Source organism: Alternaria novae-zelandiae, assembly GCF_023758075.1.
Source record: "Alternaria novae-zelandiae strain BMP 2774 chromosome Unknown scaffold_6, whole genome shotgun sequence".
NCBI lineage: Eukaryota > Fungi > Ascomycota > Dothideomycetes > Pleosporales > Pleosporaceae > Alternaria > Alternaria novae-zelandiae.
Window position 1 is genome coordinate 1,026,157 of NW_026056966.1, and position 19,157 is coordinate 1,045,313.

Sequence of the window (19,157 nt, forward strand, 5' to 3'; positions counted from 1 at the left end):
TTACTTCCAAAATAGCACATTCCAGCGGCTTATGGTTTCTGGCTCTACAAAGCGCCTCTGGCATCACTCATGGTCCACTGTCGGGGTTTTCCCTGAAATCGGTTGGATATCAGTGCATGAGAAGACATGTCCTCTGCTCTTCCAGAAAAGTGATCATGACAGAACTATGTCTGCGCTGCTCTGGGAACTTTGTTCTTAGTCCAGCCGCCTATATAAACATCTTCGATATCGCTACCTTCTTCACTCATTAACTACATTCACGAAAATCTTCTCTTCAAAACGGTCGAGGTCACGGACATGGTGTCTGCCTTCCTGTGCTTCCAAAAGCATCGCCAAAGCCGCGCATGAGAAAGACTCCCGCCTCATCTTCACATTTCACAATACCAGCAGATCCAAGACCGATGCTCTGTTCACCTGCCTACTTGCCGTCTGAAAAGAGACAACTTCTCGTCCATCTCCTCACTCTCTACACCATGACATGTGACCAAAAAAGAAATTGAACACCCTGTCATGAGAAAAAGAGGCACCTTATACAAGAAGAACAAAATCCCCGAACAGGTCTGCAGACTACATCAAGACAAGAACCTGCAAATTAGGTGACCTGACGTTAACGTAGACTCCAGAGTGTTCAGCTTTTTCCTAGGTTGGGCGTGAAGGGACCACCTGAGGCCACGAACATCGCGGCTGGGGGTGAAACTTTGAATTCAAATAGCCATGGGTCAGGCTGTTCTGATAGTTTAAAGTGGTTGTGAATGAAGTGATGTAAATACACAGATTTATCAATATGCTAGATGCTATATACAATGACAACACTCAGCCTCACGTCCGTGGAACAGAAGCCTGTGCCTGTTGCGCAGACACAGCGGTGCCGTCTCTCGGTGGCCCTTGAGCACGCCCACCCCTTGCGCCACCTCGACCACCACGACCGATTTTACCACGGCCGCCTCTAGCCGCATTGTCGCGACCAGGCGCACGACCACCAGCATCCTGCTTCGGACCTGCTTTTGGTGGCGCATTCTCCTTTGCAGCTGGCCCAGCACTACCATCACTCTTCCCTTTCCCAGCACTAGCATCATCGCCGGCATCCTTCTTATCCTGGCCCTTCGCCTTGCCACCTCGACCACCCCGTCCCTTACCTCTTCCGCGGCCAGCACCTTTTGAAAGCTTATCGACGAGTTTCTTGGTTTGTTCCTCTTCTTCAATAACGCGTCTGCTTTCTTGATCCCACCATTGTTGGAATTCTTGCTCCTGTTGGATTTCTTGAAGACTGCGCTTGGCTGCTGCGTCGCGGATTGATGTCTTTTCTGCTTCTTGCAGGGAGAGAATTTCCATCATGCTGAGGTGTTGACTGGGTGAGGTTGATGAGTGTTGTGGGAGGGGGATGTGGCGGACTGATCGAGGTGTTGGGATGGGGTCGGTGGAGACGGACATGCCTCTTTCAGAAACAGCGGGACGGGGTTGGGAGGGTGACCCAGCACCGTTTGCATCTTGGCTCTGCGATGCGGCTCGCTTGTCCTTTTGCTTTGATCCAGCGCCCTTCTTTGCGACGGTCTGTCGCATGGTAAGCTGAGGGGTGCTTGATGCGCGAGAAGGCTGAGGCGATGGCTTCGAAGGCGGCGACGGCGCCACCACTGGGGCCACGACAGGACTGTTACTCGGTTTCCGATGTGCGGCTGCTGTCCAAGGAGATACAGCTGGTGGAACAGGCTCTGGCTTTGCGATAGGTGCGCCGAGTTGCTGGGCTTGAAGAAGACGTTTTTTCTCCTTTTGTGACAGCTTTACACTGGCAGCCTTCGCGACTCGCTCGCTCTCGCCTCGTGAAAGACCAAGCGACAAGTTCGATGGTGTAGCCGAGGAGTCTTGAGCCATGATGTCTTTGAGATCCAGCTTAGGACCTGCAAGCGGTGTGGTACCCCATGGCTGGCCAGGGAGTCTGGTCTCCTTGACAGCTGGCGGAGGAAGAGGACTGACAGACTTAAGCGGTATGTCTCCGCCTTTATCAAACGTATGTGGTGATGGTCGTGGGATCGTGCCCCAGGGTGTCTCAGGAGATCCGACTGGCGTTTCCACCGCCTTCGCCTCCCCAATCTGTTCTGTGAACCGCGGAGGCTTGATCTTCTTTGGCACATCGTCATCGTCTTCCCCATCCGACATCTCAAACATAAGGTCCTGAGTGGAAGCTTGACCCTTCAGTGCTGGCGAAAGCACTGGACTCTTAGCTTCTTTCGACACCCTCCTTCGATTGCGCTGACGTAGTGGGGAAGCTGCCACTTCTTCCAGACTCTGGGCTCTGAAAGAGGACGAGAGATTGTCACCGTCCGCATACTTGTTCGACAATACTATCGCATCGACCTTGGCGCGCTTGCCTCGCTCTATCCTTTCGGAAAGCTCCGGATAACGGTCGAAGAGAAGAGCCTCAGCTCGTCCACTTCTTGCAAAGGGTAGGTAAGCGAGCTGGTTTTCATGTGCAACCTGGTTGAGCTCCAACAGCAAGTCCTCGTCCAATTCGTCGAGTGAGCCATTCTGCATGACTGCTTCCAAACTCAAGCACACGTATTCAAGGGCTGCGTCCTTGAACTCGGCAACTGAGCTAGGTGCAACTGCTGACAAGAGAGAACAGACGTTTCGAGCATTCACTGGCGTCCGATTAGCGAGTGTACAAGTAGGCCAAACGTGAATACATACCATAGCGACCTATCAGTCTTTGACAAATCTGTGACAGGCGGTCCAACATCAATTCATTGGCCACAGACATGACGTCCATGACGTGATCGAGCAGCTCGTCGAGCGCTAGCAAGTCGTTCAGATCCTCACTCGTGACATCCTCAAAAATCTCCTCCCCAGCGTCGGTATAGAGGTGGCGAAGGATGAGCTCAAAGAGACGCGTCTCAACATGCGTCAAGTCAATGTGAATGAGTGAAGACTCTTCCGTCCGCCTTCCCGCGAGCCACTGACCACCAGCACGTCCTCTGAACAAGCCTTCGAAGAAAGGACAACGTTGGCAAATTACATCGGAATGCAGTAGCATCTCGCCATCAGCAAGGTCAACGATGACGTCACCGCTCTCGAAGAAGGACTGCTCCTTGATGGCGAGCTCCATATCCATATGCAACGATCTCCGTGGTTTGACCATTTGACGGACAGCAGGCTCGAGCTGTCGCATTTCGAGACGAGAAGCGACCTTCATCAGTTCTGTTCGTACCGAGCGATACCTGTGCGCTAAGGAAGGATAGTGCCGAGTAACGTTCCAGAAGTCTACCACGGAGTCGGTGTAAGCGTAGAGGACCAGATTGAAGATGGTGAGGAAATCGAGACCCTGGAAGAGTACCAGGACTCTGCCGCCCTCTGCGCGGACAGTAAGTAGATCAGGCACCACGTATTCGGCACCCCTGACACGGAAGTCGAGCAGAGCATCCCGCAGTATACGGCTGCGCCCAGTCAAGATGAACTCGTGAATAGGTATCCGGACATCGGACAGGGTAGATCCGACTTCCATATTGTATGTCCGATCTTGTGTCATTGACGAACCTCGCAGAATGTCAGTCATCTCCGCTTCCAGGTCCTTTGACTTCAAGACACGCTTGCGGAGACCTTGCGCTTCTGAAGCACGAGTCCAGAACCTTGGTGTCGGCTCTTCATCGTCTGACGTCTCCTCATAGTTTGTCAACTCGTGGAAAGACAGCAAAGGTACAAGGTCGTCCCAAAGCCCGGCCTCATCCACACCAATCTGGTTTCTGGTAACGTCGCAGTCCTTGCGAATCGCGGCATACGCACCAAATGCAGAGGCGCGAACAGCAATGACCCTGGTCAACCCCGAGACACGCTGGAACTTGTAATCTTTTGGCTTGGATTCCACAGCAGCAGTGATGCTTGCGTTCTTGATCGTCGCGCGTTTCGTACGTCTCCAGACACTACCGACTTCAGTAGTCAGGATGATGGAACCGTCCTGATCGACATCGACATCTCTTGCTGCCATGTGGCTCTTCTTCGACGACCAAATGCGGAACGGTGCGGATAGTGCTCCTCTAATTTGCTTCGGATTCGTGGTCGATGTGCCGGCGTCTTGAGCACCCTCTGAGCGTCGACTGACCGCGACCGTGAAGACCTCACCAGAAGTAGATAGCGCACAAATGGTGTCACCACCCGATGTGATCTTGCTGATCCTGTTTGGTGCAGTATCATACTTCGTAGTCAACCAACTCTCCTTGAGGAAGTTACTGGTGAACCCGTCCAAGGGAAAGCTGAGTTTCGCGTAACCGTAGTTGGCAAATACCCAGACTTCGCGATTCTCCAACAAACACACTGTAGCCCCGTCGATAGCCGAAACTGAGTGGATTGGGCTGGAGAACAGTGCTGCCGCAATCTTCCTGGGAACGACCTGCATCTCAAGCGACCGTGCGTCCGAATCGACAATACCGAGTTGGCCCTCATTCTTGCCAAAGGTGTACAGCGAGGTCGCAGTATGAACGACTGAGTGTATTCGGGATGCCGAGATGCCGGTAACAACATCTCGCTTCAACGGTCCAAAGATCTGACGGGGAATAGTCGATATCGGGTCGTCGTCTTTTACGGCGGGCTTCGGCAGCGCGTACCCTAATTGTCCGTAGGCATTGTTACCCCAGGAGTAAATCTCGCCTTCTTCAGTAATGGCCAAAGTGTGGTTCTGCCCCAACGCGACAGCAGCCACCTTTTTTTGACCTAGTCCGCCGCTTTCAATGCAGGTAAATTGATATCTCGTCGTTTCATTGCCCGTGCCTAAGCGACCACCTGGACCGTGGCCACACATGTACAGATTGGAAACTGGGTCAGTGGTCAAGACGGCGGTGTGCAGTTTCGACATTCGTACGTCTTGGATGACTATTGGAGTATTCCGGATATGAGTTGGAAGATCTACAGTACTGCGGGCTTGGAGGAGCCCAGAATCCTGCATTGGCGCGCCTGTCGCAGCCCAATACTGATTTTGGCGCTCGCGATGCTCCCTATAGAAACGCTGAAGGAGGTGATCTGGTCTGCGCAAAGTGATGCGTTCCGGATACTGACGGTCATCTTCATCACCAAAACCAAGCGTGACGTTCTTGTTGCTGCCAAAGGTGTACACTTCGTCTCCTTCGAGGAGTACGGGCGGTGTGATCAACTTCTTGCGCATCTCGTCATCCACATCGCCACTGTCGCCGTGAGCCATCTCATCGTCCGAGTCAGAATCGAAAGCAGGCGCTTCTTCGGGTCGCAAAGTCCGGTCCTTGATAGTCATGGAGAATAAATCCAAAGGACCGTATCCTTCCTTGTCTTTGATCTTGACTAGACCCCGCGCGTGCTGATTGAACCCGCTAGACCCTTGGCCGAGGATGTCCTGCGCATCGCGGTTTAAAATGAGACGCGCAATGGCGATGTTGCCAAAGTAAAAGGCCCTGTGGAGCGCAGTCCAGCCATTCTCTGCATCTTGTATGTATACATCGGTCCAGGGATGTTCTAACAGTGCTTGCGCAAAGTCCACGGCGCTTTCGGCGGTGGACGAGGCTGAATGGTGTAGGATAGTCATTCCTGCAGCATCGCGACTATTGATGTCGAATCGACTCAGGTTCGCAGCCGCGCCCATGCCCATCTTACGGCCCTTGACACTCGTTATTGGCGATGCATTGTAGCTACCCGGACTTCCGTTCACTGCTGTGGCAAACCCTCCGCCCTGCCAGCCAGTGAGGCTTTTCTGTGTTGCGGATCGGTGCGTATGCGTGGGGGTTGCGAGGACATGTCGAAAGTTGTCGACATCATCTTCGAGGTAGTATTTCCAGAGATAGCCGCTCATGTGCCGGTAGGAGGAAGGAGTGATCCGAAGCTTTTACGTGTAGCACCTGGCCTCAACCTCAGGGGGTCAAAGCGTGTTTAAAGGCGCTGGCTGTAAAGCTGAGGACGACTCCGGGTAGGGGGACCGAACGCGACGGGTCGGCGGGGTGTGTGGCAGATGTACTCGTTGGTGGAGGTAAGACGTGTACGTGTTTCGGTATGCGGGTGGGAATGCGCGGGGGACGAGGAAGGGGCAAGGTGGCAAGTCGTCCGAAAGCGATTGCTGGTGGTTAGATTGAGCCTGCAAGAGGTGCGATGTGACAAAAGTCGAAGATGGATTGCGACAAGCTTGCTGGGCAATGTGAGCGTTTGTGTTGGTTGTGGAAGGCGCAAGTGGCGGGGCGCGAAATGGGAGTGGGTTGAGGTGCTAGGTATCTATGACGAAACTACCGAGGCGATTGATTGTAAGAGAGTCGCTGAGTCGCGAGAGTGAGATGAGTCAGAATGAGACTGTTTACTTCCTCAAGCTTCCGGCAGGCGCGATAGAGGGGTTAGTTATATGCGGCAGTCGCGAATACCTATTCGGAGGTGCACTGCGGGCGCGTTGTGGGATGGCCATCTCGAAGCCATGGGGCTCCAGCCAATGGGATGCGCCCTCCTCTCCACAAGCTGTTCTCGGAGGTCGACATTGCTTGCGACGTGAGCTCCTAGAGTGACTACAGTGGTTTGTGACTATGGCATCCAAGTCATGAGATGTCCGACCTCGGCTATGACATGTCGATGAGGACGCAAAGCTGTGGAGGGGTTCAGTGTTGCGCGCGATCAAGGCGCGAGCACGACTATACTATATACCATGCACGGTCACTCCACACTGACTGGCGGTCAACCTGCCCTATATGACAGACTTGAAATTGGCGCTTGTAGTCACTGGAAGGGCCTCTTAGGCTTTGGGTACACTTAGAGGGCAAGACTTGATTGTAAAAGAAACGTGAACCGCTGCAGGGCGGGAGCTAGCCTCTGGAAGCTACTCGGACCTAGCGATGAGTTCACGACCAGGGAGCTACGAAGAAGGTCCGAAGACACGGCGTCAATCACATCATCGAGCATGAGGTGATAGCACGTCTTGATAGCCACGCGTTCATGGGTGCCTTCGAAGGACACGCCAAGGCCAGGCCGTGGATATCAAAAGCAAGTGATGATGCTTTGCAGTGCATATGCAGCTGAACAGCCACAGGAGGTGCTCTTGCATGCATCGACACGTCTGTTCGACATGGGTCGTAGGCAGCGAAGAGACGAGTCTGCGCAGATGGACGTTCTGCGCAGACGTTGACATGCAAGCTAAACCTTGTGAGCGATAGATGAAGTGCCTGTTCCTGGCTCGCCGGCCATGACATGATGAAATCGGCACAGCGCGTCTCACCGGCAACGCGGTAGCACAGACGATAAAGCAGATCTTGTATGACCGGTCAGAGGCCAGAGGCTGTGAAAAGGCAAGGGAGGCGTCGAACGGTGGTGCATAGCCGGGCTCGCTAACCAATGAGGCAGTCTGTGCCAGGATAGCCGTCCACGTCGACTGGAGAGCGAGGGTGAAAGCGCATGCGCAGGCCACGATGGTGGTGGTGGATGATGGCGTGGCCGCGGTCTCGATGTCGGAGGAGTGGTCCCAGCTCCCTGAGCCCGCCGAAGCTTCCACAACGAGTCACGCCAGTCACGGCTTGGACACTGCACACCTCCATCTTCCCCGGATTTGGCCCAAGTCAGATAGATTCCCTCATTGAGCACCTGCTGCTAGCTCCCTGCAGCTCCCGATAGCTTTATCTTGCCCGCCCGACTACTGCGCGGCTGCTGCGTCGTTTATCTCGTGCGCGAGCTTAGCTATCTTCCGCCCTCGTCATTCCACCACGGCCGCGTGACTGACTCCCGGCGCATGCGTCCCAACCCTCTCTGACTCTTCATACGCCATCCGCCATCCGCCTGCCCTGCCTGACTGCCTGCCTCTGTCCAGGACTCCGCCGTAGTAGTTGTCGTCCCAACAGCTGCAGCCACCCTCACTGCGCCCTTCTACCTTCCAGCCGGGTGCTCAGCTTAACTCCGCTCATTGCCCCAGGCACGCATTCAACACAGCGCCAGCACCCTGCATATCATGGCTGCTGCCTGAGCCCTACCCGCCTGTTGAACCATCCCCCGCGTGCCCAAGTCTTCTGAGAGACATATCTGACGGCTCCTACGCGAACCTGACCCTGGTGCACTCGTGATGGCTACGCGCATTCACCCTCGCCTGTTTCCGCCGCAACCATAACCGTCCTACTTCACTCGCCCGAGTCCCTCGCTGCCAGTCACGACACGCTCTCTTCCCGTCCGTACCTGCAGGAGGCCGCCGCCATGCACCCATACTCGCGCCCCTCGCCGCGGACAGCCTCGCCTGCCAGCAACCTCCAGACCAACCCCACACGAACCAACAACCAGCGGCATAACAGCCAAGACATGACGGCATACTCGACTACGCCGCCCTACAGCGACCGCGGTGCTGAAGAGTCGGAAGGCGAGATGATGTCGAGGGGAGAGCCCGCCTCCGAGTCGAGGGGGCAATACCACAAGGTCAACCAAGTCATCCAGGTACTTATCTTCTCCTCCCATCCGTGGCTGGACGCATACTCACTCCAACAGAACTTCTTCACCAAATCAGCCCTCGCCATCGTATCTTCTCGCGTAACACTACCTCCAGCATACAACAAGGATGGCAAGATGAAGCACAACAAATGGGTATGTGCTGTCTATCCCGCATCTCCACATCCCTACTGACAGGCCATAGTTCAATGTCGTCCTCCCCGATAGCGATGTGCTCCAACGCCAACTCACCGAATGGAAACTCATGGACGCCGTGAACGGCCAGCATCCCTCACTATGCATCGACATCTACCTGGACATACAAGGCCTCGGCCACAACCAGTCGCTCGTCATACACGATGATGATGGAAAGAAGTGGGATGTCGCTGCGGCTCTCAACTCTGCAGATGCGACCTCCCGATCGTCAGGCCGGACCGGCAAATCCACACAGGTTGTGCTCGAGCGTTGGAGGGTACACGTCGGAGACAAGAGCCTGGTGCAGCCTTCAGAGCTGAGCGAACCGCTTCCCAACGTGTACAAGAAGGCCGTCGTCACTTTCCGGTCGCTGTTCGCTTACCTGCGCTTCATGCCTGCGTTCAGATACAACAAGGTGCTCGCCAAGCAACCCGCAAATTCACCTTCACTGAAGCTCAACTATCGCGTTTCAAATGGGGATTTCAAGAGCCCCAATGTCGATACCTTGAATCTGCCGCTCTACCCAACCGACCCAAACGAAAGGATTACAGACATAAACGACATCGAGCCCACCAACTCGCCTGTAGGCCCTCTGAGTGTGACAGTCGAGTACCGCACCAACTGCGAGTTCAGCGTAGAAGACTCAGAGTCTCTCCTGAGTTCGCAGTTCCAGGGCCTGGACGACACTTATTTCGAGCAAAAGACACGCCAACTACCTGAATCACTTCCTGTAAACAAGATGAATGCGCAAGAGAGCCCCGATGTTGGACAAGCATACGGCAGCCTTTCAACGTTCCACCAAGTTGGTCCGCCAACAGGAACAAGCCCCATCTCAGCTCTTCGCGCAGCACGGGATATGCCGTCATCATCACCCATGGAGTCACCACCACAGAAGCTGCCACCCAACCACCGCACCGCCCAAGGCTCCAAGTCATCTCTACGTTCCGTGGATACGCCGTCATACCAGCGACGAACCTCGGTCTCTTTCCAGCCCTTCAAGGCTGGCTCACTCTCATCCTCGCCAGCCCTCGGTGTGCCTCCATCTCCCACCAGCTCAGTAGGAAGACCCGGCAGCTCCCTTGGTCGGACCGCCACCCCCAACCCACTCACTCAACCGCGTAACCGAACGTCACTGACTGCCCTCCCTCAAACGGCGCTTCGGACACCCTCATTACCCAACGACAATGTCATCACTTCTTCTGCATCAAGCTCGCCAAAGCCTGCGCCCATCAGTCGCTACAGCAGTAGCTTCGGTCATAGGAGGAGCAAGTTTTCGACAGGGGGCGGCAGCAAAACAGAGGATGACAACCTCAGTAGTGGGAAGGGAAGCCTCTCCTCGTCAGCGCAACGCGGGTCTGATACCATGAATGAGGGCACAGGTGGCAGTTCAGGTGAAGTCAAGACGGATGATGAGAACATTTCCGACTTCCTGAAGCTTCTTGAATCGAAGAAGGATCTGAAGAGCTTCACACGGAGCGACAAATCCGCAAAGGCAGCAACCATGCACAAGACTACTGCTCAGCTATCCAAGTATCAGCGGATGCGCGAGTCACATACAGGCCTTGCTGAATCGGTTTCTTCTTCCACCATGCTTCATCGCACACCATCATCCTCCAGCCGACATCTATCTAGTGTCCCCGCGATGATTGCCGGCACGTCAGTATCGACAGCGTCTTCACCTGGCAAGCCAATCTCACCCCATACTCCGCATACACCAGCCATCCCGTCTCGTCTCAGCGCAAATAGCATTGCTGACTACGACCAACCTACACGTAGTCGAAGCCGGCCTGGTCGAAGGACGCGCGAGCACGATGTAGTCAATGTCGAAGAGCAGAGCGAGAGTGAAGACCAAAACATGAACGCCATTGCCATTCCAACTTCACCGCGGCCGTGGCACTACACCCGCCGATCGAGTTCCGTCTCCCAGCAAAATAGAACACTACCTGACGACGAGCCCGACGTGTTCGGCGTCCGATCGGCCAGTCTGCCATCGGAGGAGGTTGATCGCGCTAACGATCTGCATCGTCTGACCAGCGCAGGTCTTACGTCTAGTGGACTATTCGCGCAAACGGAGCTACTAGCTAGTGGCAATCGCGATAGCCAGACTGCTGATAACGATTCTCGCGACGACTTGCCCCGGCCGTCGTCCACTTCCAACATGGCCAAACGCGGCACCCAGGCTGGTGCACGTGGTCGAGGCGGATTCTTCTCGCATAGCTCTTCTACCAGCCTCAGCACTGGTGGTACGAGCTCGACTGAACGTCAAAGTCGCTACAACTTTAACAGCCGCGCTGCAACAAACGTTGACGACGACGAACCTCTGCTCTTCCAGATGAGCGAGATTGGTGCCGGGGGCTCCCGACGCAGTCTCGAGGAGGCACGAGGCGGCACCAGCACAGGCAGTGGCGGGAAGCGTGGATCGTACTTCCGCTGAACACCTTTCTTTCAAAACAAACACGTCAAGCTTTTTGCACTTCTCTATCTCTATTACCATCCTTTCCAATGGCGTTTCCAGGGCATGGAGTCTGGGATATCTTTCTATCATCCCTTTAGCGTTTTACATACGTTGTTGCGCATTTCCAAATTTTCCTTCTTTTCTCACTTATCAGATTGAGTACCATGGCGGAATGGATGGACCCGGCGTTAAACAAATGGGCGTTTGTTTCTTTTTTTGCAAACGGCCGGGAAGGACATCTAACTCTCATGTAAGGAGTGGATCTTTATCTATGATTGTCATCAGTGTTTTGATGCTCGGCGGGCGCGGAGTTTCTGGGATGCAGCGGATAGGCATGGATGGGTATGGGTATGGATACGGGTTATCAGGGTAGCGCAGATGTCTTGATTGGATCGTCTGCAGTATGAATGAATATGTTATCACTCCGCTCATTTTGTACTCGACTCTGAATTCATGTGCGATGCGGTAGTGATGCATCCAAGTAGAGGTACTCTCTACTTCACCTTCTTCCCCTCCAACAAATCATCCAACCCCTTCAGTCCACCCTCAAACCCATCAAGATCATACTCCTTCGGATACCTCACAAGCACATCCTTCAACTCCCGCACATGCTCCCTCTGCTCCGCCGTCAACTCCTCCCAAACCCCCTCAAACGCATTCCGGATACTAGGTTTCTTCTCCTTCTCCGCCTGTTCAAACGCGCTCAACACCTCTTTCCTCGTCGCACTCCTCAACTCCTTTTCTTGAGCATCGTCCCAGAGTTCGCGTCCTTCAAGCCACTTCCTAAGCCGGGTAATGGGGTTATCGCGGCGCTTCCAGTCTTCGACTTCGACGCGTTGGCGGTACGCGAAGGAGTCGTCCGAGGTGCTGTGGTGGCCTACGCGGTATGCCATCATTTCTATCAGGACGGGGCGCCCGCCGTCGTGGAGAGCGAGACGCCGTGCTTCGGCTGTGGCGCGGCGGACGGCGAAGATGTCGTTGCCGTCTACGCGGAGAGTGGCGATGCCGTAGCCTGCGCCGCGGGAGGCGATGCCGTCGCCTCGGTATTGGTCTGATGTTGGGGTGGAAATGGCGTATCCGTTGTTGCGGCAGATGAAGATGCAAGGGACTTGTCTGGTCGCAGCGATGTTGAGGGCAGCGTGGAAGTCTCCTTCGCTGGCTGCACCCTCACCGAAGTAACACACCGCTACGCGTGGCTCTGTCTCAGGGTTCTGCACATTCTGCATTTTGAGGGCGTAGGCGGCGCCTGCCGCGTGGGGGATTTGCGTTGCGAGTGTTGAACTGATGGTGTGGATGTTGAGCTCCTTGCTGCCGTAGTGGACGGGCATGTTGCGGCCTAGACCGTTGTCTTTTGCGTTGGCGAAGAGCTGGTTCATGAAGGAGGAGAGGGTGAAGCCGCGTTGGAGGTAGACGCCTGATTCTCGGTATTGGCAGAAGATTACGTCGGCGGGGGAGAGGGCGCTGGCGGAGCCGATGGCTATGCCTTCTTCGCCGGCGGAGACCTGGTTCTGTTAGTATGGGACTGGGAGATGTTGGACCTTTGACGTACCATGTAGAAGGATAGTCTTCCTTGCCGTTGCGCTTCAAACATCAATAGATCCATTATGCTCACTGTGGCCTGTCAATGGGATGTCCACACTCCGTAACAGTCTCACTGACGCTTAACCATGTTCTTGTATAACGACAGAGCTTCCTCATCTGAGGTCTCCACCCCAATCTCCTTGTCTATGATCTCTCCATACTGGTTCATGACACGGTATGTGGATATCGCCGGGGCCTGGGCTGGTTGCATAAACTCCATAGTATTCGTGAACTCGCTGTTCAGCGCGCCAGGAAACAACACTCTGGACACAATGTCAGTCTTCCATCCCAACGCATTTCATACACAAAGACTCACCTCTCAGCCGTAGGCGTCGAAGCAACACCCCTACATGACTGCAACGGCGTACCGACAACCTTCCTCGACCCATGAAGCCCTCCCTGCAGGCCCGAAAGCCTCTGTAACCGTAATATCCGCGAAGTATACCGGAACGACATGATTGGCAATCCTACATCCTCAAAACCAAAGCGCGGGCGGGGGACAGCGGTATATCAACAATTCTGGGGAAGCATGCGCCTGGGGTAGGCGGCAAGCGTCGGCGTAGTCGACGTCAACCGCGGTCAAACAATGGCGGGCGGGCGCTAGCAAACTTCCGGTTGGTACGGCTGGCTGGGGCTAGATGCGCGTGTCATGGCGCATGAATTCGAGAAAGTCGCCCGCCAAGCCCTTGTCGAACAACAACCACGACCAGCGCAAACATGCAGACCACGCGACAGAGAATAGGACGGCAATTGCTGGGCGGCAGGAAGAGCAGGGTGGCTAGGGAGCCGTACAGATGTTTCTCGTGCTCCATTCGACAAGCGCAGCAGGGCACGCCGCCACCGAAGTCGCCGCAGAATGGCGGCAGCGGCCAGCAAACGACGCATTTTGGGTTCGAGACGATATCTGAAGCGTTGAAGGAGCAGAGGGGTATGTCAACTGCATTCAATCTCCCCTTAGATGCCCAATACTGACGGGAAATACCTACAGTCGGCGCAGTATTCTCCTCCGTAGCCTCCTCCTACGACTCGATGAACGACTTCATGTCCCTCGGCATCCACCGCCTCTGGAAAGACCACTTTGTGCGAAACCTAAATCCGGGCCTCAATCCCCTCACCTCCCCCACCAGCCAACAAGGCATGTCCATCCTCGACATTGCTGGCGGCACCGGCGACATCGCCTTCCGCATGCTCGACCACGCCTCTACCATAAACCACGACCCCCACACCCGCGTCGTCGTCGCAGACATAAACCCCGACATGCTAGCTGAAGGCCGGAAGCGATCTCTACAAACACCGTACGCGCGGTCTCCGAGACTGGATTTCGTCGAAGCGAATGCGGAGAAATTGGATATGATACCCGACGCATCCGTCGACCTCTACACCGTCGCCTTTGGCATACGCAACTTCACACACAAAGAAATCGCACTGAAAGAAGCTTTCCGCGTTCTGAAGCCCGGCGGCGTATTCGCGTGTCTGGAGTTCAGCAAAGTCAACAACCCGGTCTTTGATGCCGTGTACCAGCGCTGGAGTTTCGGTGCTATACCCTTGATAGGGCAGGTGGTGGCCGGGGACAGGGAGAGTTATCAGTATCTTGTGGAGAGTATAGCGAGGTTTCCGAGTCAGGAGGAGTTTAGCAATATGATTAGGGAGGCGGGGTTTTTGGTGCCGGGCAAGGGGTGGGAGGATTTGACTATGGGGATTGCGGCTATTCATAAGGGGGTTAAGCCGAAGGTTTAGGAAGGTGGAGATTTGGGTGGTGTAGTGTTATGTTATGTCTGTATGAATACACGAGTTGACAAGATGACCACTATCTTGAGGCTCTGATCATGTCAGTTTCGCTGATGTGCAATTATTCAAGGTCATCCATCTTTCTACATTGTCTGTTGTGACCATGAAATCTTCTTTACGGTGTAAGAGAAGTAATTGGCCACGGCGTCCATCCCCGTAGCACCAACTCCGACATCCGCTTCCCCAATCCATTCCATCACACCGCAATACCGTTCCACCAGACCATCAAGGTACCTGAACACGCGATGCGGTATACATCGGATAGCTGCCCTGTCCGACGTGTCAAAAGCTGTGCAAGGTGATGCACAGGCACGTCACATTCATTTAGTGTAGTGTTGTACTGGGAATTGATTCGCATTAGACTGTTTTAGTATAATCCTTAGCCGAAGCGATTGACATAATGGTGACTACGTAGCATCGACCAGCCAGTCGGGATCAGCGTCTTCGTCTTCGGGGTCTTCCATCATGAGGGAGCCGGTTTCTGATGGGGATGAGGAGGGTGGAGAGGGCATTTCGGTGTCGGTAGTAGGTTTCGGGTCAAGGTCATCATCGGACTGCTCCGGAGGTGTAGGCTCTTCGAGATTTTCCAACTGCGCGTCGTTGGTGGGTTCTGCTTCTGGTATGAAACCTCCGGCGTTTTCTGCAGTTTCGTCAAGCTGCGAAGGCCCGGCATTGGCGTCTTTGGTAGCAGTGGAGGGGCCTGCTTCGTCTGGCGAGCCGTCACGAATGAAGCCTCCGCCTTCTTCTTCATCCTCGGAAGAGTAGATTTGACCATAGCTACTCCTACGCCGAGGGAGCAGCTGTTGCGAATCCAGGATGGAGCTTTCAAAGCTTTGATGTCGGTTTAGACTGATGGGCGCTGGACGGTCGGGTTCTTCTGGGATAAAGCCGCCATCTCCATCGCCGTCGTCTTCGTTGTCATCCTCGGGTAGAAACCCTCCGTCTCCGTGACTTTGCTCAGGTGGATGGTAGCCACGCGCTGATGGCTCGGCGGTATCGCCCTCGTCTGGGAAGAAGCCTCCTGCCATTTCCTGTGCTGCCAACTCTCTGTCCTCTTTACTAATCTCATCTTGCACATCCATGGCTGGGCCTTTCTCGCCATCGATCTCGATAGCGTTGACACGCTGTGCAATGCGAAGACCAAGAAAGAACCGTCTCCAGAGGCGCAGGGACTCAACCTTTCGCGCCTCAGCTTCAGCTTCTTCCTGTTGGTGCTCCATTCCATCAATGACTGCCTGGACAGCATCTGCGTACTCTTGTGCAACCACGACACCCTGAACGATCGCAGTACCATGGCGACCCTTGAAGGAAAAGCCAGTGACAGCATCGGCATAGTCTACCCCAACGATACGCGCTGCTTTTGATGCGAGCTTGTGTCGGATGTGCGTACCGCCGGGCGGACACATGGACGGGACGTAGAGATCCAGATTACCGTAAGCATTGCGTGGCACGCGGCCTCGGACAACAGGAGGAGGGATGTAAAGCTCGGTCTGGAACTCTGCAAAAAGCCCCGCACCAACCTCGTCAACTTGCTCGTCAATATCCGTGTCTGCTCCGATCGAAGATCTTCTTCCCTTCTTGGGCTTGGCGCGTTTGAGTGGCTGCTCACCGACTTTGACGTCCCGTCCCATACGATACCACTTGTCGGCTGTCCGGACTAGATGAACATTTGTACGACGGTAGATGGGTTCCATCTTTGGGTTCATGGCACTGCCGCAGTTGACCTTGCCGACCTGGTTCAAGGGATGTATCACTTCGTTATGCCTGAGATGACGCTCAAGAACGTAAACTGGGTGGCCTCTGAAGTCTTGCACGTTCTTTGGAATACCTTCGGCAGCTTCTTTGCGAGCCAAAGTAGCGTCTTCCATCTGGTCTCTGTCGAGAGTGGTTCCACGCTGGAAGAATTGCATCGCCCGTTTCCACCATTTATCGCCATCAGGGGTAATTTCGACACGGTATTTCCGCGTCTTGGCATTGTACGCTTTCGCGTATCTTCGGGTGACGTCTTTGGCAGTATAGTCTTCGTCGAACGCTATCGCATAGGAGAGAATGTTCTGAGCAAAGTTAAGCGGTGGCTCTAGCTTCTCAGGCGAATTGACGGTAAACGTAGAGTGTGTATCGATTGGTATCCACTTCTGGTAAGAAGAGTTGAGTACCTCCACCCAATACACTGGATACGGCGTGTGATAGGCTTTCTGTTTCTTGGGTGTTACACCTGTCTTGTTCAGAACAGCATGTCGCTCCCCCATCACACGCTCGAGTCTGGATAATTTCTTGTTACGCGGGCCCTGTGACTTGGGTTTCGTTGGACTGGGCTCTGCCGGTTTGTTGTACGGATCGACAATTATCGTGTTCTTCTGGGCGCTGGTCTTCTGTGGGGTGGCACGTTCGGCTGCAGAAGCAAAAGGTAATGGCTGTAGCGAGCAAACAAGCCTAACCTCAATGCCGATGCCACGAAGAAGAGCGCAAAACAGTTGCGTTCCAACGTCCTGAGACCCTTGTAAAGTATGCGCTGCGGTGCGAAATTCATCCTTGTCCATAGGGTCATCAAGGTCGTCAAAGTCTGAGAAGGGTCGGATGGCGGCTTCGGCTTCAGCCCATCTAGGCTTGTACATGCCTTGAGCCGTGATCTTGAACCGCTTTGACCATAGTACCTTTAGCTCGTTCAACCCATCTATAAATTGCTTCGAGGCCGAGTACTGCGACAAGTCGGGATTGGGTACCAGACTGGATAGGGTCTTGGAGGGCACAATTTTACGTAGCGTGCTTTGTACCCTCCTGTCGTTGCACCAGGCATTTCTGCGATGGACGTGGTAGAGCAGACAGAGAATGTGCATCTTGTGGATATCCAAACGTCGCTTTTTGTCCACCGAGGTTATGGCCCGCCGACGCACCTTCCTCCTTGTCCCAGTCTCCTCTGTCTTTTTGGCTCCCATGGTGATGTTGATGTCGCCAATCTTGGGTGCACCCTCAACGCCTTCGTCGGGGTCATCGCTCTCGTCGCCGTCGGCAAGCGCGTCTTCCCACTCCATATCGCTGTCATCTGACTCGTCCGAGTCGATGATAGTCTGGCGCACTCGCTCGTTCGTACGCGGTTCCTCGTCAGTGACGGATTGGGCCTGAGCGATGGGCGGCGATCGCGTGTGCGACGGCATCTGGGATTGTGATGCAGCATCTTCGGCTTGGGACGGTACGGGTAGTGGCGACTTCGGAGCATCGGTCAGCGGTCGCCGTTGTCGTACGGGCTCAACATGGTGTTCCGGGCTTGGTTGTCGTCGTGGAGGCGCCGTTTTTCTCTTCTTGGGCGGCCGCTCGTCTGTGCTCATGGCCTGCTCTTCGCGCAGCATTTCCTGGAACACGGCCGGTACGCCTGCATCCTCCTGTTCCTTCTTGGCCCTCCGCGTTGACCGTCTTGGAGTAGCCGACTCCGCCGCCTTATGCGACCTTCCTCGCGCGCCTGCCATGTCTGCTGTCACCGGTAGAGTTGGCGCAGAGTGTGGGGATTCGATTGTGATGCTTGCGGTTGAGAGCTATACAGCGCAACAGCAACCGTCATGGCGGCAATAAGCAGAGAGTGAAATACGTGCAGATGCCGCGATTCGTGAATGTACTGCGTCGCGGCGGTCTGCTTGGAATGCTTCAGTGAAGGCTGACCGTGATGACGCAATCGTCCAAAAGCGCGCTATCACGTGTTCGGCGATCTAGCCTCGAGCCCAACCTTGGAAGACACGTCGCGTCCACATCATGCTCGACCAAAGTCACTCCAAGATGCATCAGAAGGCCAACCTCACGCTCCACCTCATACAAAGAAGAAAAAGAACAGCTCTGCAGCCGAAATTATGGTAGAAACACGCAAATTAGGTGATCTAACGTCAACGTAGGCTCTGGGGTGTTCACGTCTTTCCTTGCATGAGGTGGCCCCATGAAATGGCACCTCCCATGCTAAACCTAGCATCTGGGACATGTGGTACAGATCGGCAGCCTCCATGGCTTTCGAGGTTGGTACCCGGACACTATGCACGTTACTACCGCGCGTAACACAGGAGACTGTCGCTCTTCCCTGACCAGCATACTTCCTCAGTCGCACCTGTATGCTTTGTGGAAGGCGTGTTACAGCTGTCAGTATGGATCTGGGACAGCTTGATAACCAGCCCATATCTATGGTCATTGATCGAGTACTCGTACTTCCGAGCTGTACCCACAAAACCATACCCTGGAGGTATTCAGTGCGACTTTACACTTCTACAGGATACAAGACCGTGCCTACCTTCAAAGTCGCTTTTCATACGAGGCGGGCCTGGCGACACGCTCCTTCGCATTGCAAGGTTCTGCCTACTTGATCGTACCTCGTTGCTACCCTCAACAGGACTTGCGCCTACTACATCTACGTGACCGGATGTCTTGTTAACTCCCCATCCTGGTGGAGTTACCGGACGCATCAACATCATCATAATCATCAGCATCATCAGCTTCACCGACATCAGTAGCAACATCAGAAGCATCTATCACTATTACAGCAACTCATCATGGCCATGTCTATGAAGCCCACCGAAAATGGCATTCCACGCGCTCATATCCTGGGTCTTCCATTCACGGTTGACCGAAGCTCTCCGAAACTGCCTACGGTCGAGCCACAACCTGTTGCATACCCGCCGCGAGCACCGGAATATACTGGCTCTCAGTACTCTGAGGCAGCGGAGGAGATAAAGGTTCCAGCGCCAGATTCAGTCCATCTCCCAAAGAAGCCACA

The 19,157-nt window shown here is 54.5% G+C and overlaps 5 protein-coding genes across 5 annotated transcripts; 2 read left to right on the plus strand and 3 right to left on the minus strand.

The window, feature by feature from the left end:
- Positions 1–819: 819 nt before the first annotated feature.
- J4E88_003865 (uncharacterized protein) lies at positions 820–5,803 on the minus strand (the record flags this gene model as incomplete). Its single annotated transcript, XM_049397513.1, has 2 exons — positions 820–2,636; positions 2,686–5,803. 2 exons carry the CDS (start codon positions 5,801–5,803, stop codon positions 820–822), a joined length of 4,935 nt encoding a protein of 1,644 aa, XP_049256901.1.
- A 2,360-nt stretch (positions 5,804–8,163) lies between these two features.
- Positions 8,164–11,017, plus strand: ATG13 (autophagy protein 13; the record flags this gene model as incomplete). The annotated part of the gene is made up of 3 exons (XM_049397514.1): positions 8,164–8,397; positions 8,449–8,544; positions 8,594–11,017. The coding sequence occupies 3 exons, from the start codon at positions 8,164–8,166 to the stop codon at positions 11,015–11,017; spliced, it is 2,754 nt and encodes a 917-aa protein (XP_049256902.1).
- A 515-nt stretch (positions 11,018–11,532) lies between these two features.
- On the minus strand, positions 11,533–13,075 carry J4E88_003867 (uncharacterized protein; the record flags this gene model as incomplete). Its single annotated transcript, XM_049397515.1, has 4 exons — positions 11,533–12,540; positions 12,588–12,649; positions 12,698–12,882; positions 12,936–13,075. 4 exons carry the CDS (start codon positions 13,073–13,075, stop codon positions 11,533–11,535), a joined length of 1,395 nt encoding a protein of 464 aa, XP_049256903.1.
- Positions 13,076–13,336: 261 nt separating this feature from the next.
- On the plus strand, positions 13,337–14,356 carry J4E88_003868 (uncharacterized protein; the record flags this gene model as incomplete). The annotated part of the gene is made up of 2 exons (XM_049397516.1): positions 13,337–13,547; positions 13,608–14,356. 2 exons carry the CDS (start codon positions 13,337–13,339, stop codon positions 14,354–14,356), a joined length of 960 nt encoding a protein of 319 aa, XP_049256904.1.
- A 458-nt stretch (positions 14,357–14,814) lies between these two features.
- On the minus strand, positions 14,815–17,871 carry J4E88_003869 (uncharacterized protein; the record flags this gene model as incomplete). Its single annotated transcript, XM_049397517.1, has 1 exon — positions 14,815–17,871. One exon carries the CDS (start codon positions 17,869–17,871, stop codon positions 14,815–14,817), a length of 3,057 nt encoding a protein of 1,018 aa, XP_049256905.1.
- Between the last annotated feature and the right edge of the window lie 1,286 nt (positions 17,872–19,157).